At 30.6% G+C, this 23,529-nt stretch overlaps 2 protein-coding genes and 1 non-coding gene across 3 annotated transcripts; 2 read left to right on the top strand and 1 right to left on the bottom strand.

Moving 5' to 3' along the window:
• The first annotated feature begins 3,206 nt into the window (after positions 1-3,206).
• Positions 3,207-3,770, top strand: LOC141701714 (pectinesterase inhibitor 9-like). Its single transcript, XM_074505345.1, has one exon. The coding sequence runs from the start codon at positions 3,207-3,209 to the stop codon at positions 3,768-3,770; it is 564 nt and encodes a 187-aa protein (XP_074361446.1).
• A 1,410-nt stretch (positions 3,771-5,180) lies between these two features.
• LOC141701701 (methionine aminopeptidase 1A) lies at positions 5,181-13,771 on the bottom strand. Its single transcript, XM_074505335.1, has 17 exons — positions 13,647-13,771; positions 13,324-13,406; positions 12,655-12,705; positions 12,267-12,449; positions 11,598-11,673; positions 11,310-11,357; positions 11,163-11,207; positions 10,390-10,489; positions 9,646-9,697; positions 9,468-9,509; positions 7,546-7,607; positions 7,333-7,431; positions 6,635-6,708; positions 6,475-6,544; positions 6,251-6,316; positions 6,067-6,155; positions 5,181-5,516 (listed from the first exon to the last, which is right to left on the bottom strand). Exons 2-17 carry the CDS (start codon positions 13,386-13,388, stop codon positions 5,439-5,441), a joined length of 1,200 nt encoding a protein of 399 aa, XP_074361436.1. The 5' UTR covers positions 13,389-13,406; positions 13,647-13,771; the 3' UTR covers positions 5,181-5,438.
• An 8,575-nt stretch (positions 13,772-22,346) lies between these two features.
• On the top strand, positions 22,347-22,420 carry TRNAI-AAU (transfer RNA isoleucine (anticodon AAU)). Its single transcript has one exon. It is a non-coding gene; the product is annotated as a tRNA-Ile (tRNA).
• The last annotated feature ends 1,109 nt before the right edge of the window (positions 22,421-23,529 follow it).

Raw genomic sequence — 23,529 nt, 5'->3', positions numbered from 1 at the left:
TTCAGGCAAAAAGGGATGTGAATATTCTGAGACTTATATGAAAAGTGTTATAAATAATTTCTCCGCAGATTAAAACGATCAGAAGCCTAAGGTTGGGCTAATGGTCATGCCTGGTTTCTGTATTGTATTTATGGCTGTTTGATCCACTGCCAAGTCTATCTAACAGGTGCAAAATTTGCTGCATCAAGCTCACGTTCCTCGTGTCCATGGACCTGACACTGATGTTTCTATGTATCGATATGTTAGATTTGTGAGAAATATATTTTTATTACATTACCAATTTTGCGCTGATCAAAATAATCTGTATTCTTCTTGAATACTTGAAACATGTCCGAGCACTATTCTGTCTTGGTATATTAGCCACAAACGTATGCCTCATTGTATCAAGTGTCACGTATCAACGATGAACGTTTCTGATCATACATTTAAGTAGGTACTTCATTATGCTCTTGGAAACCTGTGATTAAGGATCTGCATTTATCAAGCACCACATTAAGAGGGTCTTAACTACAAAGTACAAATTGAGTTAACTAACTTGAGTTCCTGCTTTGGCATCAACTTCCATTAATAACAGATGAAATTGATGTTCCTAGCCATCGGAAGGTCTTCGATAAGACCCCAGGATTGCTACGCCAATGGCGACTAAGACAGTACCTTAATCTATGCTGCTCTTATTATGTTAATCATGTGATTCAAGACCAAGGCATTATATCAATCCATGTGTTTTCACCAGTAACTTTAAAAAACTTAACACTCAACAATTTTAAGATTAGTTGATAAACTCTTGGTCGGCTTAAGAAACCTGAAACTTTTCTTGTTTAAGTTCGAAGCAATTTGCAACTACTCTATCAGGTGTATTCACAAATAAGAAAAGAAATGCAATGATACATAAGATTTTATACTTCAACTCAGAAAACCCGTCAAGTTAAGTTTTCAGGAATATAAAAATAACTGATTCTCCTGAAACGCATTAGTGTTAAGTTCGGCTTCCTTCTACCCATAATATTCTCACATTCCCACAAAAATGGGCTGTATCAAAGCTTTGGTTGCTTAATCTTTAATTCGGCTCTCTCGAGCACGATTAAATAACTCAAGTGATTAAGAGTTTTTTAAGACCTGCATTTGATTTTAGTTCATTCAAAGAATTTCCAATAACAAATACTCAATTAGTTGTAAGACTATAAGTCATACTGGTCAAAAAATAAATTGACTTTATGCCTCGAACTTCATAAATAGGGTTGTAATTCGGGCCGAGCGAGCCGAGTTTCGAGCCGGGACGTAATTTGAGCTAAAATTAATCAAGTCGAGCCGGCTCGTTACTAAACGAGCCTAAATCTGCCCGAACTCGACTCGTTTAATTTCACGAGTCGAGTCAAGCAGGCTCGTTTAGCTTCACAAGTCAAGTCGAGCCGGCTTGTTTAATTTTACACCTAATCGAGCCTAAATTTCTACCCGAACTCAGTTCGTTTAATTTTACGAGTCGAGTCGAGTCGGCTCGAGTAATTAAACGAGCCGGAACCTCCGCCCGAACGTGGCTCGTTTAACTAAACGAGCCGAGTCGAGCCCAATTAAACGAGTTCGAGCCGGGCAAGCTCGCGAGCCGCCCGACTCGAATTCCAGCCCCATAATGGACACAGGTATTACCATTTTAAATGATGAATTCTAATAAGATGTTAATGAAAAGCCGTATATTAAGTTAATACCAAAATATCAAGTTGTCATAGGCTAGTGTAGTGTCGTAAACCAAAAGATGCAAGCTGTAAAAAGGAAGAGATAAACTGCTGCACAAACAGAAGTACAAACTAAGATTAGATAACTGGTTACGTGCAGACATGCGATGAAGAATTAAGATAGATGCTGAGTAATACAAGTGATTAGTAGTTAAATCTGATACATGCATTTGCTAAGCGATCTCTTGTCCTAGTTGCTGCAAACAATTTGGCGTGATATTAGTTGCTTTGTTTCCCAATTAGCTGTGGCTTGGTGGCATCTGGTTCCAACGGCCCCCTTGGTCAAAAATCTTTCTTGATTTTTATAGTCTTTTCTGGGATCAGATCGAATAATACTCAGATTTGAATTCCATTGCTTAAGTCAACTGTTTTATGAAATAATTATGATTATTATCTTCATTTAGCTTGATGTAATAGTAACATCTGCAATGGTTTAACTAGCTAGCTAGCTTGTTTATTCCCTCTAGCCACCTGTAATCAGATCATTCTTTTTAGAATACAAAATGCAGGCAGAGTTAACAGAGTGAGTAGTTATTAATTATCGATTATCTGATTAATTGTTATAAGATATTTTTATCTATTACTTTTGATTAACGTTTCTTGAAATGACAAAATAAATAAAGAATATAAAATAAGGTAAAATTAACATATATATATATATATCAAATTAAAATATAAAATACTACAAAAAAAAACATGGCCTACATCGACTATCAAGACGTTGACCGTCATGAAAAAGGGATTAATATCGACCAACTTTGACAATAGATCGTAATTTTAAAATGAACATTTATATATATATATATATCAAATTAAAAAAAAATACTACAAAAAAACATGACCTACGTCGAATATCAAGACATTGACCGCCATGAAAAGGGATTAATATCGACGGACTTTGACAATCGATCGTAATTTTAATTTACCGTCGACCGCAAAAATCTGACACACCGTGTCTATTTGTCATGGACGTGGCAAGCCACTAAATTTTTCTTATATATATTTTTTGTAAAAATATATCTAAACATACCTTTAATTACTTTACTAAAAATTAATAATAGTAATATAGAATTTGAACTCATTTCATTTCATTTACGTGTAAATTCATTTCACTTAAACACAAGTTTAGGTTAAATACAATTATTTATAAGATCCCATCTTATTTGGTAGCTTCCGGGAACCAATTGCACGTGTGTTAAATCTGAATATGATCAAAACCATATAAAATAATTCAAATTCAAGTGTCAAAGAATTGAATCATGTGCAAAGATCTCTATATAAACCCTACACAACATTGTTCCATAATCATCACATCAACTATCTCCACAAATCATCTTACATCAACCACCTTAAACTCTCTTAAACCAACAGCAAAACCATTTTTTGAGCTTGAAAACTCAGTCACACACACTACTCATGGCACTAATCAGCCTCACTTTTTTGGTTATCCTGTTAACCATTTTTTGCCTCTCTGGTATGGTGGAGCCAGCTTGCAGAAGATGTTCTCGATCAAGGGCTTTCGTCGAAAAACAATGCGAAGCAACTCTATACACTAGGCTATGTATTCAAGGTCTTTTACCTTTTGTTAACTCAAGAATTCAAACTCAACAGCAACTGGCTCAAGTTGCATTGTCTGTAAGCCTAACGAGGGCTCGATACACGAGGACTTATGTTATCGGAGTGTCTAAGCAGCTTCAAAGAAGAGCTCCAGATTATGCTGCAGTCCAGGACTGTCTAAATCAAATCAATGACGGAGTAACACAGATTGCTCAGTCGGTTAAGGAGTTTCGACAGATGAGCGTGGACGGAGAGAAGCAATTTTTGTGGCACGAAAGTAATGTTCAGAGTTGGGTTAGTGCTGCCCTAACTGATGCTACTGCTTGCATTGATGGTTTTTCGACTTACAGTATTAACAGTAGGGTTAAGGCTACCATTAAAGCTAAGGTGTTGAACGTAGCACAAGTCACAAGCAATGCATTAGCTTTGTTCAATGGCTACACGGCTAGGCAACGAGCCTCGTTCCGTGCCAAGAAGCCTTGATTCATGTAATGAGTTGCTTGTAATACGTCTGGCTTGGATCCTAATTATGTTTGTTCTTTATCTTCTTTATATATGTTAATATACTTTACATAAATATATGGATATTTGGAAATTAAGCTTGTTAATATATGGAGTATTATTTATTGCATCATTAATGCTTAGGTTTTATCACAGATTCTTGATACTTTCTTGATACTTGTATCTTCTTGCAGTAATACATTATTGGCTTAATAATCTTTTGAAGCTCAAGGTTTACACCAATATAGTTATTTATCTATGTGATTTCAAAGTGTTCATTTTAGTCTTGAAATACTGAAAACGTATCTTTTAAATCTTGGATCTCCCTATTTACACCGATTTTTTCCCTCGGGCCTTCGATTTTTTTCCCGATCCAAGGTTAAAAATTTACGTTTTCAATCAAGGGCGAAAAGGAACATTTTGAAACCACATAGGCAAATAAGTATATTGGTCCAGGTTTAAAAGGTCATTAAGGCTACATTATTAGAAATGCAACATTTAATGTTTGATCTCACAACATCGATCACTATTTGCACACTACAAAATTTTATAACCAACGTCATGGAAATTCAGCGTGATAGCTTAAGATGCGTTTTCCATTGATTTTATCGATTTCAGTTCGATTTCTGCTACAAAAGAGTCTTCATGCTAATATACGTGTGTTAATAGCGAAATTCGGTGCAATCTTTTAAGATGCGCTTTATTTTTTTATCGATTTTAAGCGATTTATTCAGTTCGGTTACAATTACAAAAGGGGTCTTTATGCTAATATGCTTGACTTTGATAGTAGTTCAAGTTAATACTTGCACCAGTAACTAATTAAACGTCACATGTATAGCTTAAATGCACTAGTGCCGGTCGTGCCTTGAAGTCCAGCTATTATTCTTCGACCGCACTTTTTGCAGGCCTCATTTAACGTCAACTTCTGGCAGCAAACAAACTGAGCTTTGACATTCAACTTTTGTCATGCTTGAAGACAGCGAAAGTGCGCATGTGATAGAGCGATTTTCGTGATCCAGTGACATTTTAATGTCTTAGATTTAATACAAAACAATAGGATACAGGAGCATGTTATAATACTAATGCATTACATCTAGCAACATCTAGCAATATACTCCCTCCGTCCCGTTAGATAGTTTACGTTCACTTTTTACACGCATTTCGAGATTTCTATAAATTATAGTTTCATATAGTTTTTTTAAAATTTTTTTAATAAAAGTTTAGACATAAAACTTTTATTCCGGAAAAAAATAACAAAAAATTATGAAATTATACTTTAAACGAGCATTGAAAAGCGTGCCGAAAAATGACGTAAACAATCCAGTGGGACTGAGGGAGTAACTACAAGCCAAAACTATTTTTTTGAGAAATAATCACAAACCAAAACTTGAATGATAAAATAATATCTCGGTATGTCTTAGGCAAAATCAAGCTAAATTCATGTGTTTGTGTGTTGTAACTTGCAAGTCAGTTCATAAAGTATTGTCTCGATCCTCCTTAACCTTTTTCAAACTATCGTCTAATAAGATACAAGTACAGCACAATCTGTTGCAACAGAGAAAAGTAAAAAAATCAATCCGGCAAAATATCAGACCAGCTGGGTCATTATGGTGAGATCCTGCTTGTCAAGTGCAAAATAGTGTGCAGAATTTAGGACTTCAACCAGGGAAACATGTCGGGGGATGTAGGTAAACGAGCTGTTAGAACTTCAACTCCTGTTTCTGTCACCTATGATACACAGTACCCATGAGAACAGTGAAGAAGATATTGAAGTTATAAATTTTCAAATGTGTACAATATAAAGGAAAAACGTAACAAAAGGAAGAACCATTAATGCTTGAATTTTCACAAGTCAACCTTACGGATTAATTTTTTTTAAGAGATTTCTATGTTTCATAAACTTAATGATGGTTTAGTTGTATATACTTGGAAGCTTCTGATGTCAAATAATTATCAAAATCCGATTTATTTTAATATGGGAACAGCAATTCTGGTCAAATGTCCGTAAGTAGAATTAATAAAAGAGACTAGAACAATACCGCAAAAGTGAAAGGATAAAAGCGAAGGATTGCCAGAGGGACTACTAATACATTGAAGGTGATTATTAGTTGTGTATAGGCTAGCTGTGGGGAAAATGAGAGGATACATAGCAAGACGAAGGGATTGATGTAAGTGCACAATAAGATGAGGAGATGCATAACAAGTTGAAGGCATTAATTACAAGTGCACACTTTCAAAACACATTGCTATATAATGTAACGTAAAAATGAACAGTTACCAGAAGTGTGTGTTCAAACTGAGCACTACGTTTGCCATCTGCTGTGACAGCAGTCCAGCCGTCAGGCCACATCCGATCACGCCAATTACCTGAAATCAGAATGTTTAGCAATTCTTATATAACAAGAAATATTCAACAAAATAAATATTTGTTTTCTTTATATAACAAAATTAGCAATATTTACCTGCATTTATCATAGGTTCAATGGTAAAGGTCTGCCCAGGCTTCATTATACCAACCATTTTATTTCCTGTTTCCGTTAAGGTCATTACAGAATCACCCATTAAAATAACTTAACAAGGTTTATCATGTCAATTTGTATGCACTTATTAGCAAGCCATCTATCATGTCAATTTGTATGCACTTATTAGAAAGCATATCAATCACGGAAGCTTTTTATAAGGATACTTGCGTAGTGAGGAATATTTGGAGCACAATGAAACAACTCTCCAATCCCATGACCACAATATGACTTTACCTATTGTCACAAAAAAACAAAGATAACATTATATAACTGTTCAATAAAATGGATATAAAGAGAGAAAGATAAAAGGTCTTCATGTTTTACCACAGAGAACCCTGACATTAGAGCATGGCGATTAATAATTTCTCCAATTTCTCGAAATCGTACTCCAGGTTTAACTGGAAAATAGCAGATCTAGATATAAGTACATAAAAAAGTTCAAGGTCTGAAAAGACCTTTTAAAGTTTAAAAAAATATTAACTAACTGTTATAGGTAAAATTTGCAGGTTTTTCCCCTTCTAATTTTCACCAGAGAGGTAACCAAAGTTCTTTTAACCTATACCTACATTACAATTACAACTTGATGTAACAATAAAATACATTTCAATGTACATAATAATTTTTTGAAAGCATCTACTTTTCAGCTATGTAGTATTTAGATAGTACATTCTCATATCAGTTCCACGAATACAATATATAGATAGTACATTCTCATATCAGTTCCATGAATACCATTACGACATGGATCTAATGTGCATGATACTAGAGTACTTGATAGAATATATATTTACTAAATCAGGAATAAGCTATTTCTAAATCTTTGGACTTAATTCGAAAATGTACTAAGCTTTAGCCTTCAAGGAAGGCTGTAACAGTAAGAGAATGTTCTACTTTTTATGGGTACTAGAGTTGTGAATGAGACTTGGGAGATTTAAAATCTTGACAACATCCCTTGTTCAAAAATTAAACCAATAGTACCAAAAGGATTCAAAGGAACAAAAAAGAAAAGAAGGGACACCAACCACTCGCTATGGCTTTCTCCAAACACTCGTAAGTACATTGAACCAGCTGTCGAGATGCCTCATCAACATTTCCGACAAAGAATGTTTCATTGAGATCACCTGCATAAGGAGCAGAAAATCAGCTAATGATCAATAGAGAATTACCCACTGTTATAGTTAACGTCTAATGTATGTGACTATATGCTATAGCAACATAGATACAAGTCTTCTCACCATGAACTCCTTTGAAGTATACAGTTACATCAACATTTACAATATCCCCATCCTCTAATTTCCTGAAACATTATAGAGATCAAATTTTTGCATGCCTGAAAAATAAGAGGCTGGAGAGAAAACGAATTTACAGAAATAGGCATGTAAAACGCATACAGCTAATTTTCTAATTTATTTTCCTTTCAGTAAAACAATTACTTGGGGATTGATGCCGACAATGGAAGGGAAAGATTCATGCCCTGTGGTCCTGTTGAGAACTTATTTGTTTTTGCACTTTTCAGATTACGAACCTAAAGAGGATTTAGGAACTCATAACTTCTTTTTAAATAAACTATTCAGAAAATCTGCATCTCAGAATATAGAACCCAGAGTATAAACTGCAACCTAAATGTCAATGAATATAAACTGTGAAAATATAGTTCGTGCTGTTTGATGTTTGTAATCTTGTAAACGCTACAAAGCACAGTAATAACCAATTTATTAAGGTTTAAAAATATACTTCATTATGCTGGGACCATGGTTGTTACGTCGGTAAGTCGAGTCGAGTCGACCGTGGTGTCCGACAAGTCAAGTCATGACTAGTCAAGACTAGCCGACAAGGTATAAAGTTATAATTCTATATATATATATATAGGCCTTTACTCCGTGGAGAACCATCTTATATGGAGAACCGTGGAAAACCATTATTTTTATTATATAATCTCATCATAAATTGTAAAATTTTATTTTAAAAAATATAAAATTTAATGCTAATCTAGAATAATAAATATAATAAAAAATTTAAGAATTAAAATTTGATCAAATTACTTGATTTTAAGTTTGATTCTACAGTGGAATAATTTTTAATAAGTGTGATTTTACTGTGATTCTGCTATAGAACCAATTTAAACTTTTTTAATAATTTCAATGATTTTTTAAATAAAAAATTGTGTAACTTCAATTTTTAACTTGATAATTAAAATTTATAACTACATAGGATGAAAAATAAAATATATTATATATTTTTTATTTTTTAAATAATGATTCTCCACGATTCTCCACGATTCTCTATATAAGAGAGTACTTCATGTAGTGTTGCCCATATATATATAAACCACTTTCTCCTTTTACTCTTATATATAACAACATTATTAACTGAATCAAAAAAAATCATTTAAATTAATCAATTAATGCATTTTGGCAAACACTGTCTTTATTAGTGGCCGGAAAAGGTAAGTCGTGACCGCTCGTTTAGATCCACTAATCCTTCATCTATTTAATTTGGCTTGGACTTTTTTGAATTTTTACACCAATCGGTCGCTGGTTCTTCTAGTCAAACCGACTAGTCGACCGCTTAGTCGACCAGGCGACCGAAATATTGACATTCACCTAGTCGACATGTTGAGTTGACAACCATTCAGTGCTTGGTCGACTAGTCGTCGACTAGCGACTAGTCTCCTAGTCGACCGACATGACAACCATGGTTACAACCATGGTTGGGACATAGAAAATGAATAATTTCATCGAGGTTAATAATTCATCGAACATTAGTTTATCAAGGTTCTACCGTAGACTTTACATCCTTTTTCATGTAGTCATACTTCAGGACACTGTATATTTCCATACTCCAGGACACTGTATATTTCCAGAACTGTCACAAGGACATGATCTCAAATTTTACTTTTCAATTTCTTGCCTACAACGTTGATGACATGGACAATGCTATGATTAGCTGCGCTATTTAGTATTTACAAATTACAGTCTATTTAAAAACACATCAAAATTCCTCCTAAAAAACAGATGTCCTTCTCGTATATCAGGTCTTCGTGTTTTCAAATCTCAAATCATAAGAAACTTGCTTAAAACAGAGATCGGTACTTAAGTTTAGGATATGAAAACTCAAAAGATAGCTAGCAGTGTCCATGGCTAGATATAACACATACCTCGCATCAGGAATCCCATGGCAGATTACTTCATTGACTGACCTGCAATTAATGGACAGTAAATTGTTTTCTTATATCCTATTAATTTAGTGTGAATGTAAGCTTGAAAATTGACAAGTAGTCAAGCACTCACACTCACACTCACACACACCATATGTACAAAGAAGAGAGTACCTACGTGCAGCAAGACTTTGGGAAAAAGTAATAATTTAAGGGTGATGGATATCCTCCTGCAGAGGTACATTTGGATGTATCAAGTCAGAGATATAACTATTATTAAGTAGAAAAAAGAAAACATGGCCGATATGGATATAAAATACATCCTAAAGACACATTAATCACATTAATTACACTTGGGTTTTTTGTCCTAAGCCCAATACAGACCAGGCTGGTCTAGGCTCGTAGCAGACTCGAGACGGCCCAAGTAGTCAAGGTCCACTAGCAAAGGACAAGGTCCACGAACATAAGTTGTTCGTGGGCTAGGCCCGATACAGCTAAAAGAGCAGGGACATGAGTCCAAAACGAACACACACTCCTACAAGGAAGATCTGGAATTCCTACAAGGAAGATCTGGAATTCCTTCCCTTACAGGAGTCATAATTACCATCTAAGTTGGAGACTTGTCCACTAAATCTCCTAACACAAGTCTAACCCTAGACTCATCTCTATATAAAGGGCTCTACCCCTCAACCTAGAACTACGTTTTTGGCTTGATTCTCTACAATACAGAGATACGTAGGCATCTTACAAGGACAGACAGTCTCGAACGCGAGAACAGCCATCTCGAACACGAGAACAGCCATTAAAGCACGAAGCTCACAAACCCTAACATTAATTACTAACGCACCTCAGTTTTCATTCCACAACAATGGCCTAAAATGCCCAAAATAATATATAAAGATTTTTGACAAAGTCGGCTTACCTGCAGCAATTGTTGCTTCATGAACTACAGCATCAATTTCATCGGTGGTAACACCAGGTCGAATAGCACGAGCAGCTGCATCCAAAACTTCTCTAGCAATCTGATGGAAACATACCTCACATAAACGATATACTTAAAGACAAAGTCAGCTAAAACAAGCCATGTCAGGGTTTTCTCTATTTCTTGCTCTTTCTGACTTGTTGACCTTTAAGGGAAACTACATGTTATCTATTTGATTTGCTGTTACTGCACTCTTCTACTAAGTTATTTGGCACACATGCAATTTTTATTAGTTTTATAGAATAAGTTGCTTTCCCTTGAAGCGTGGCGATGTCAAAGACTACAAGCTACAGTATTATGTGCAGATATATATCAGAGAAGAATTTCGCAGCTTATATCTACATTACACTATCTAAAGTATCTTAATGCCCACCACAAGTGTCTTAATTACGACATGCTATGCAATTCCTATTGTGTTTCAGACTTTAAGTTTATATTCTGGATAAGAGGATTATAGTAAATATAAATAGAAACAGAGGTCTTGAAATTTTATGTCATTAACCTACATCAGAATTTTAGTTTAGTCTCAGGTATACACTTCAGTGACTCGGTGAGTCAATCAGGCAGATAACAGAATTACTAATACAGCATATGTAAACTAAGGGGAACTCTGAATGATATACTAATATTAGTCAGAGGTTTTAGGCAATTAGCAGAAATATTATTTACAACAAAACAACACTAAAATTATTATAATTAAGATGAGAACTTACTAGGCAAGTTTCCCTCATCCTCTCAATTTGTTCGGGTGTTTTAATCTTCAAAAATTTAGAAATAAGAAAAGAACACTAATTAGACCTCAAAAAGAATAAAGTTCCCTTCTTATCTAATAGAAGAATTATCATCTGAAATCACAGTACCTCAACGACACGCTGAAGGTCACTACTAGGCTCTTCTTTTGGAGTTCCCTACAAAGATACAAGTTTAAAAAAATTAGATAAATAAAAAAATTGAGAACGCAAGAAACAAAGACAGGATGCTCTAAGTTTTCTAAAAAAGGTTTTATGCATTACCCAAGCTCAATTGGAATCGGGGATTATAGATTTTATAATAGATCTAATACTTGATAACTGACAGTATCAAAATTTCTAGCAAGAACTACTACTGGACTAAAACTGATGTGTGATCGTAATTTATATGCAACTTACATCAACTGCCCAGTCAGGTTTGTCGATGTGAGCAGGTACTAGACGTGGCTTTGATATGGGATATGGCTTCATACTCCTGCATACATGAAGAGAAAAAAGAATTTCACTTGCCCGGATCAAGTACCATTTAAATTAAAAGTTCAAAAATCATCATCCATTCATCCTAATATCTTAAGGATCTATCTGTGGTTGGTGATGATGTTTTCTAAGGATAGCTACTAGTAATCAGCTAAAGTATTATTAGTTACTAAAGTAAAACCAAGTCAACCTATGCTAGTTAGTTTTGTAAATAGATACTTAGTCCTTCGAATTCTCATGCAAATCATGAAAGGAAAACTGGAACTGTTCTTCCCAAGTCTTGCTCCCTCTATACATATGTAACTATCTAATCCCTCTCTCTCTCTCTCTCTCTCTCTCTATATATATATATATATATATAGTTTTCCTACCTCAGATCTCTCTCTGTCTAAATGTCTAAAATTCCTACAGTATCAGCTTTAGAACTCGTGGAATGCCATGTGATTTATAAAACTATTGATACCAGAGTGCAATGGGCCAAAGTTTAGGGACGCAAAGTAAAGACATTCATATATTAATGTGCTACTGCCAAATGTACAAAGCATAAACCTATGCAAAAAAGTAAAGGCAGTTACTGGGAAAAAGTTATACCCAGTCCAGTCAAAGCTGGGAAGTTTAGGTGTTCGAGACTGTCCTTTCCTCAAACAGTATAGCCAGTCGTTCGGTGCCACTGAATTATGTTGACCTGCGGTGTCGGGTTCACGTGCGGAAACCTTTGCTTTCAAGTGAATGGACTTGTGAGAACTCCAAGATGCTTTAAAACAGTCTTGCGAGCTGTCAAGGAATCAAGGGAAACAGTTCAACTTCAAGGGAAACAGTGTTGGTTATTAGCATAAATCGGGTAGACAAAAGGTGAGAATAATAACAGAGCCCAAATCACTTTTAATTATATGGCAGCAACAGATAGTTGATTTATCACGGTCACTCTAAGACGAAAATAGCTTCGAAAAGCAGGACTAAGGGATAGGAAACTACAAACCAGAAGGCAGCACCATCACAAGGAAGCTTTAATTCCACACACTTAGGACACCTGTAAATAGAGGGGAAATATCTAAGTAAAGAAAAATTGTGAAAGAAAAATATAATTAAAAGATAGGTACGCATGTAACACACCTATAAAGTTTTAAAATTTTCAACATCTTCCAAAATTCTAACAAAATGCCACGGAAAAATCTTCACGCAACAGCTTATCTACTCCTACTAAGGTCAGCGTACATCTACTAGGTCTGTTAATGATTTGGATTACCATGCACCTATAAAACTAAAAAGTCTCACACCATTAAATTTGCAACCGAAATCAACCAAATGCAACCACAACTATTTAAAAAACACAATATTCAATTTCAGCTGCAATAAATTGAGACTGTTATTTTGCAAATACTTTCCCGGAGATGATGAGTAATGAAGATGCAAATAAGTTTGCAAACCGTAATATTTTACCTAATTTCCCTAAATAAAATTAAACCATTATAATTAAGCTGCTTTAATAGAGGTTTGGACTTTATTTGATACCGAAAATCCCAACAATTCCTCGATGAAAACACCGATTTAAAGTTCAATTCATAAACATTCAAGTTCACAAAATTCAAGCAATTTCGATAAAAACACATATCAATACACGCAAACATATATAGATATGTATACATACTGAAGATTAGCAGGCTTTCCGCAACGAGCACAAGTTAAGGTAGTCTCAGTCGCGCCGGAGGACATTGCAATCACACTCCCTACCTGCACAAAATGATTGTGTAGGTAAGCTTGTATATATAAGCAATTATACATCTGTGTGTGTGAGATAGAGAGGGGGGAGAGAGAGAGGGGGAGAGAGAGGGGGGGAGAGAGAGAGAGGAGGAGGGAGAGAGAGGGGGGGAGAGAGGGGGGGGAGAGAGGGAGAGAGAGGAGAGGGAGAGGGAGCGAGAGAGAGAGAGAGGATAGAGAGCGAGAGAGAGAGGGAGGGAGAGAGAGATGTACCTTGAATTGAGTTCTAGGGTTGCAGGGGTTTTGACTGGGAGGGGGACGATGAGCGGCGGTCTTGCACAGCACTCTTATACTCCCTCCGTACCGCAATACTCATGCTTTTCTTATTTTAACTTTTTTCACTGTTTACTTTAAGCGATCGACTACTAATTTACTAATTTATGGTTAATTTATAAGATCAAAGATCAAACATAGTCATGACTGATCTTGTTATATTCGTGTTTACGAGTACTTTAGTACACTGAAATTTTTATATTTAATATTAATACGAAATTAAAGATATTAACAATCAAAAACGTGCATTGGCAAACGTTTCTGACACAAATAGAAAAATATTTAGGGACAGCAGGAGTATAAGTTTTCTGTTATTTATTTATTTATTATTTATTTGGAGTTTAGTTTTTTCTTTTTTGGAAGTTAATTTCTACATATATTATATACTTTACTTGTATATGTAGTAGTGAAAATGAATTTAAAGTTAGGGAAAATGAAATGTGGAAGGACTAACGAGTAGAGTATAGAGTAAAAATAATGAACAATTAAATAAATGGAGAAAAGTTTGTAGTATGATTAGTACTTTTTGTATGCACTATTTAGCCGGTGAGTTAGTTTAAAAAGGTATGTGGTATGTTCTAAAATCAAATTTTGATAGAATTATTTTGTACTCTAATCATATTAGAATTTTAGGTTTGTTCAATTTTCAATAGATGATCTTAATTATGTGTCATTAATATGTCACCTTTTATATACATTTTAATTTTATTAGGTTACCTTTTATATAGATAAATATGTTACCTTTTATATAGATTAATATGTTATTTTTATGATTGGATCATCGGTGCCTTGATTGAAGGTTTTATTTGTACCTTTATGGGTTCATTAGTGCATTGTTGAAGGTTTTATAAGTACATTAGTGCCTTGATCGAAAGTTTTATTTATAACTTTCATGGGTGGTCTTTTGGTGACAAAATATTTTGCATTTTAGAAAAAATTGAGTGCCAATTATTTTGGCTTATTTGTGTCTAACTAAAGATTTTCGTTGGTTAAATTTTATTTATTTTCTTTCTTTTTTGAATAATTTATTAAATATGATTTTAATATATTTCTTTCTAGTTCACTTGTTTTATTTTCAGGATACTGAATTTAATGGCTACTTCTCTTGTCAAACGTTTAAAGCACAAGCATTTATCCAGAGGTTACGGATCCGAAAAAATTTCAGAATACAATAGATGGTTGGAAGAGATTTAATGGAGATTCTCTTATCAGATTTAAAACTCAATTATCTACTAAAATCTCGGATTACAAGATAATTTTGAATATATACGAGATTATTCGGGCAACAATCATACACTAGTTTACTTAGTTTTGTATATAATATTTTTCAGCGGGTACTCTTTTTTCCCTCCCGAGTTTTTTTCTCATTGAGTTTTACTTTTGCGGGGTTTTAATGAGGCCTTTTTGTGGGTTATATGATTGGACATTAGAGCGATATTGTCTAAGTCTCTGAGAGCACTTGTCTGCTTTTCAGTTAAGTTAGATGATATACTCTGATGAATAAAGGAAGCTCTATCCTCCGGGTTGTACTCTTGATATTTATCAATGGAAATATACTTATACTTCTGCAAAAAAAAAAAAAAAAACCGCCATTCAAAAAGTACAGTTTACTTTATTAATTCGGATTTAAAAAAAATTCCATTATAATTAAAAAAAACGTTTGAATAAAAAGTTGACCGGAGATATTTTAAAAAATTTTAAAAAAATCCTCATACCGTCTTAAACTATTTTTCTAATTTTCTCAAAATTTTAAATTATTAAATAAAAAATTATTAGTTACCTTATAATCTTCTAAACTTTCCTCTGAATTCAAATTATCATCTTATTATTCTCTTAAACTTCTCTATCATATTTAAAAAAAACTTTCCATTTAACTAAACTTTCCATCTTATTAAATTTTTAATTACCTAATTTAATATTTCAGTGCCTATATAATAACTCATCTAAAACTCCATTAAGGCCTCGTTTGTTTGTCAGGTTTTAAGGCTTCACAGGAAATTACATTTCCTTAAACTAGGTTGATATCCAAGGTTTACTAAAAGTATGTGTTTGGTTGATCACTATCTAACTTCCAATATCAGGTTATATAATTATTTTTTCAAAATATTTTTTCATATTTTTAACAATATTAATTTTATATATAGATATAGATATTTTTAAATCTATCTAGTAGATGCTAAAAATAAAATAAAAATAAAAGTATATAAAATTATTATAAATTATCTATTATAAACTAATATAATAAGAATATTAAAATTAAATATAAAATATTATAAATATAACAAAATATTAATTATAAATATTAGAGACAAAAGATCATATTAATTATAAACCTAAATTAAATATATTAATTATTAACTAATTTAAAAACGGTACATAAAATATTGAGAGTATAATATTTAATATTATTATTGAGGAAAAGTATTTATAATAAACTTTTAAACACAAATAACTAATTACAATATATTTTGAATATCGATAAAAAAATATTATAATATTATACGCATATATATATATTATATTTTATATTTTGAAAATAGAACTTAAAATTATTAATCAAAATAGAACAGTAATGATAAATACAAATAAAATAGATAACCACTCCGTAACTTCAAAAATCCACGCTCGGGCTACGTAACTGAGTTCCCCTGTTTTGTAGTAACTCATGATATCTTAGAAGTATGAGTTACTTTATCAATAAGGAACCAAATGCCGTAACTTGCTTATATTCTCGGGAACTCCCGGTCACTGAGCTGGGTTACATGCTACCAAACGAGGCCTAAGTCGTACAGCTTACCACAAGAGGTTTGTTTTATCAAATATTTTTTATTTTATTAATTTATTTACGTGAGCATGTCGAAGACTTGTACCTCTTATTCATGCATGTGTATACATAATATGATACTTCAATGATATAGACCTAGGTCCGGTATCTCGGGTTATATTCGATTCGAAAATATGATACATGTCTCGTGTCTGTTTTATAAACGATCCAAATCTAGAGGAAAACTTAAGCTCGGATAAAATATGATCCCGAATATGAGCACTCATATACTCGCACAAATTAGGTCTCATGTTATTTTTCATAAAATGATCATACCCGAATATTCAAATATGATCAATGGCTCATATTCGATTCGACCCCATATTTAGAATATATTTTCAACCCTTTATATTTGTAAGTAAATATTCATTTTATATTTCTTTATATCTTATATAAGTTTTAATTTCCTATAAAATATGACTTTTATGGTTATTATTTTAATAGTATTATATTAATTTTATACCAATAAACATCTGGATAGTTGTAATAAAAATGATACTTAGTGTTAGTGGATCATATTTGACTCGTATCCGGTAGATAATAAACTACCCAGTTAGAATATGAAAATATGATATCGGCTCATATTTGGTTTGGGTTCGGTACTCAAATACCCGAGATTAGTTTGTATCCGAATAATATGATTTCGGATCCAAATCTGGACACATTAAAAGTAAAACGATATAATACTAGAGCACGGGGTGTCCGGTTCCATCTTGATCATTTTACAGCCCTTTATAGACCCTTTGCTTGCATAAATATATGTTGCGTGAAATTCTTATGTGATGGTCAATAATTTAGTTTATAAAGTGATTATCTTAGGAGTTTTTATTTAGACATAATTTGTATTATCATTAAATTTAGTTTTATAATATTGATCATATATGATTAGTTAATCGAACGTTATAAAATTTAAGGGAAAAAACGTTTAATATGATTATTAATCTGTGGTGATTTATGCGTTAATTATAATTATATGTATGTATTTTATATGTGGTGGGGTAATTAACGTGGATGTGCATTTAGTATACTCCCTCTGTCCCAATTTATGTGTTCAGTTTGATTTTTACATCGTAGTTTAAGGTGGAATGACCGCATAGTTTCATTGATTATTTTTAAATTTTTTTTTTGTGAATAAAAATTTAAGATTTAAATATTTATTCACAAAAAAATGGAAAATAATCAACGAAACTATACGGTCAATGCACCTTAAACTACATGTAAAAGTCAAACTGAATAGATAAATTGAGACGGATGGAGTATAAAATAATTAAGTGGTACCATGACTTAATTCTAAAAGTTGGAAAATGAAAGTGACCTTTTTGTAATTGTACCGTGTGAATGGTTTGTTTTGTGTATTAAGTTTTCGTATATTGAATTTTAGGAATTGTTTATGTGTAATATTTCGTTGTTTGGGGCGGTTAGGTGACGAAATAGAAAAGAATGTTCCATTCATTATTAATTAATAAATAATATAATTTAATGGTATTAGATTTATGAATAATGAGAGAGCGACTCATTACAGAAAACTAGCATAATAACTCGTACGAGTCACAAGTCATTTTCTAGAGTTTTTTTATGTATCATGCAATTGTAATGTTCATAGTTATTTTTTTATTTGTAAATGTTGTACAATATCTATCAAATACAAGTTGATTGTTTATCAATGTGTATTATTTTTATACAAAACATTACCAAATTAAACAACGTTTCTAATATAACTCATTAAATAATAAATAAATATATATATATATATATATTCTTGTTTATGTTGTATAATTTGTATTTAATAAATGAATATAAACATAGTAGTTAGTGTACGTTTAAAACGAAACAATTACACTTAATCTGTATAATGTCATTAGTATGTTTACAAAGAAAAAACTACAAATTAACATATATGTTGAATACAGAGTTGACAAAAAAAATTTAATTTTATTTAAATAAACTATATGTACTGGTCTATATTATTACCGAGTTCACTACTAACTTACAATTAACTTACTCAATATAAAAAGATAAAAAATGCATAATTGAAGTGAGAATGACTTGCAATTATAATATAAAATAATGTAAAATTTACACTACACCTAATGCAAAAGTTAATTTTAATGAAAAATGTTAGTTTTTGAAATTTAACATATATATATATATATATGAAAAAATGTTAGTTTTTTATTTACACTACTGTTAACAAAGTAAGATTGAGTCATATGTTTGTGTGTCAGCATGTAAATTATTGTATATTACGTTTCTTAGTAAATTACGATGATTTCAATTACTTATATGTTAAATATCTGATTTATGTACATGTATAATCATTATTAACATATAGTGAGACAATTGATTACTTGAATAACATGCATTTATAATTATTCAAAAATTAAAATTATGTAATAAATAAATTGCAACAATTTATATATGCTATTCACATTATCACTGACAAACAATCTATATATATTTTTTACGCAACCGAGTATCAATTATGGTTGTAACATATAAATAAATTATAAATTGTACAAACTTATTATTGATATTCATGTTTTTTTTTCAAGAATTCGAAGGAAAAATCGTAATTATATAGTTATTTAAACAGTTTTTAAGTTTATTTCATTGCGACTCTAATATTTCTTCATATAATAATTTGATAACATTATATATAATTCTCCTAAAATTAAATATTTTTCAATTCGATAAAATTTTATAAATATCAGTTGAACTGGTTAATTCCTTTAATTTATTGAAAAATATAATTTTTTTTCTTTAAATAGTATAAAATGCATTAAATTAAATTTTACAATATAGTATAGATATAACTTTTATTTGAATAATTCAAAATATTAAAATAATTCAAAATATTTGTACAATATTATCTTGATCAATGAATATTCCTTATCTAGAAGAATTCTTTTTAAAAAGCTAATTTTTAAAGTGAAAAATAAAAAAATAAATCGATTCAATATATCATCGTAATTTTAACAAATCTCGTGAGATCTCATATAAAATTTCAAATATTTTTAAAATCGGGACAAGTTCCAAAAACAACAATGTGCTAACGGTGAAATTACTAATTTTAATACAAATAATCAATTGACTTGATCATATAAAGACCTCAAACACATTAATTTATATTAACATAAGATATTAAAAAAATTCATATTATTGGTAAAATATGTTCGCCGAGCTTGTAATTTAAGTTTACTAAACATAGAATGTGATGATGTTTTTCGCCGGGGTCATGTAGTCAAATTTTGAGTATTTTTTGAACAATGGGCGAAGTTCTTATTTCAAATTCGAAACAAACTAAAATGTATTGACTCATTATAATTCGAACTTATCTAAATATGTAATATCAATATAGATTATTTATATATAAATATTTCTATTTTCAATATTTTATTTAAAACTTATATATGTACATTTTAATTACTTTTATAATAAAAATATGTTAAAAATATATGAGATATATTTTTAAACTAAAAAATGATTAATAAATAAGATAATAATCTATTTATGTATTATGCTTAACTTAATATATGAAATTTAATTCTTTAAAATTAATTGTACAAATATTCAAGTAAGGATTTTTTTTTTTGCGAAATTCAAGTATCTATCTTTAAAGTTAAATAAAATATTCATTTAGCACACTTATATATATTATATGTATGATAAAAACACATGTGACAATATGGTGTAGTGGTATGAGATTATATAGATGAATGAAATATCTCGAGTTCAGTTCCCACAAACCACGTCTTTTATATAAATATTAAAAATAGAGGTAATTTAATCTTTTAAATGAATTTTTTAATCTTATGAATATTATCATCATGTTTTTCTATTATATATTGAAGATAAAATATATGTTTAACGATAGAACGGTTTTTAATATTTTTGATTTATTATATTTATTATTTATAAATTCAGAATGACCAAGATCATATAAGATATGTAAATAAAATAAAATATTATTTTAGAATGCCGTTGCGAAACGCGATTTAGTAAACTATTTTTATTAAAATAACGTGACTGATACCGATTAAATTTGGAAGTAGTGAATAAGTGACCGTTCCAGGATTTTTTTTCCATTTATTAGCGACATTGATGCAAAATCTTATAAATCCTAGGTCCAATACATAAATGTATTACCTTTCTTTGTCCATAATTCGAAACCAAAACAATTTACCACACAAATTGTCTTTTAAATCTTAAATGTTGCATCATTTTTTTGGGGCAAAAATTAGTCATGTGATATTCTAGATAGATGTAATAATTATACATGTATTATAAGACCTTGCGTCAAGAATCAGTGGGAAGTACCTTAATCTCGAGCATCTATGTACGTAAATTCTAAAAAGATATACGGCCCGTTTGTTTGTCACTTATAAGTCAACTTATGACTTATAAGTTCGTAATAACTTATGATTTATAAGTTCGTAACAACTTAATCGATGAGTGTTTGTCGACTCAACTTATAATTTACAATTTATAAGTTGATAAGCTAAATGTTCACAACAACGTAGTTTTTCTCAACTTATTTTGATTTTTCTCCTTTTTATTAACTTTACGTTTAAAAAAATATGTTTTTAAATATTAATTTAATTTAAAATTTATGAATTAAGATAATTTAATTTAAAAATTGTTTATTTTAGTTCATTTTAATAAAAAAAAATCTGACTTATAAGTAAAATTAACTAAACACTTATATAACTTATAACTGTTCTTCTACTTATCACTTAAAACTAACTTATTCATTTTAAATCATAAGTTACTTATTTTAAAATTTCCCAAACGGGCACATAATATGACCAGAATAATTTGTTTCATGGAATATGAAACACTATCACCACGCTAGTAATCTATACTATAATATAATAACAGAAATGGGGTATAATTTGTAATTTGGTTAACCCTCATTTTGGTTATCTTTTCCATCACGACCGTCGAATATTTTTCATTAAATAATCAAAACCGTCAGATTCAAATACTAAAAAAAAATACACTCCACGAGTTTTCAGATTCGAATCCGGTCAACAACAAATATTTATATTATTCTTTACAAAAATATATATATAAGTTACCAGGTTCAAATCTTACCAACAACAAATATTTATATTATTATTTATGAATAAGATCTCATCAATCATATACTATTTGTACTATTTGTACTATTTGAAACTAACTTGAAATTATGCACAATGAAATTATAATTATATAATCATTATTTAGTATTTAATTATTTATATAGAATTTTGATAAAGTTATAAAAAAATAGAAATGAAATATATAAATATTAATCAAAATCTGTGCTTCGCACGGGCCGTAAACTAGTAATTTAGTAATGGCCAGATATGTGTTTTACATATAAATATTAATGAGCCAAGTTATATGGAGACCACGGAGACCACTTATGTTCTGCAACTAAAATTTTGCATAAAAACTATTGCAAAACGTATCATTTTGCGAATAATGTTCTACAAATATTATTATTTTATTCAAAATCTTGAATATCATACATTACCACATGTAGAAAATCACAAAAAAAATTATTCAACGAAACATGTTTAGTTTGCGTAACATTTGTTCAAATTGCAGAATATACACATTAAACTTACTAAACTTAAACGATCTTCAACAATTTTAATGAATTAGTGATATTTATAAAACATACTTCACAAAATAATATATTTCATAGTGTTTTGATTGCAGAACATCGGTGGTATCCGAGGTCTCCGATAAAAATGTGGTCTTCATAGGAATTTTCTCAAATATTAATATTGTTTTTATATTATAAAGTGTAACCAAAAATTAAAACAACAGGCCTATTAGCTCAGCTGGTTAGAGCGTCGTGCTAATAACGCGAAGGTCGCAGGTTCGAGACCTGCATAGGCCATCTTTTTTTGTTTTCGCTTCTTTTATAATTTGGGCTTCTAAAGTAGATTTGGGCCTGCAAAATTACAACTTTACAAGTTCCAAGTTTGAATTGATAATAATATTCCGTTTTTCAAAGAATAATATTATTTTTTTACTTTATTGTTATTTTGATTTATTTTTTAAATTAGTTCCCAACACTAATCCTGTTATTTTTAAAATCTTGCTTATGTTTCAAGTGAGATTTCTTGCTTATGTTTCAAGTGAGATTTGTACAGTAATGAAGAATGTTAATTAATAAGTAGTTGAGAAGTCTACCTCGGCTAACTAACTTGAATTGATACATAAATAAAAATAATAAAGTTGAATATCTATAACACTATCTCTTAGATAATGTAAGTGTATATGTGCAAGCAATCTCACTATAAAGCAGGTCTTTGGGAAGATCCTGCGTAAATATGCCCAATACTCGTGTGGTTCGGTGTCCGTTTGAAAAATCTTAAAATAACTAATTTATAACTTAAAATGTATAAATAATTTATAAATAATAAGAAAATTAAAAATTATAAGTTATATAAGTGTTTTCAGAATTATTTTTATTTAAATGAACCTAAAACAAATATTTTTTATATACAATTATCTTAATTCATGAGTTTTGAATTAATATAATATTTATAAACATATATTTTAAAATTAAAGTTAATAAAAAATCGAAAAATCAAAATAAGTTAAGAAAAAATATGTCGTTACTAATATTCAACTTATCAGCTTATAAGTTATAAATTGAACTTATAAGTGGGGTCGACAAACACTCCTAAATAAAACTTATAAGTTATAAGTAATTTATAAGTTGTCACACAAACAAACCCTAAGTATAAATTATAGTTATAATAAAATGCACAGAGAAAAAACTAATTTATCTATAAATATTTTATATGTTCTCTTAATTTATATTATATTATAAATTATTATAAGAATAATTATTTTTTGGTATTTTTACTTTTAAAGGTGTGAAATAATTTTTAATAATAAAATATTAGATAAAGGTGAGTGTTCAACCTATTTTATACTGCGCTATATAGCTTCTAAAATTTGTTTTAATTTCCATTTTTTAGAAAGTAAATTTTCCAA

The sequence above is a fragment of the Apium graveolens genome, unplaced genomic scaffold (genome assembly GCF_009905375.1).
Source record: "Apium graveolens cultivar Ventura unplaced genomic scaffold, ASM990537v1 ctg4305, whole genome shotgun sequence".
Taxonomy (NCBI): Eukaryota; Viridiplantae; Streptophyta; class Magnoliopsida; order Apiales; family Apiaceae; genus Apium; species Apium graveolens.
Note: the sequence above shows the minus strand (reverse complement) of the source record. Positions and strands in the feature narration are given on the sequence as shown.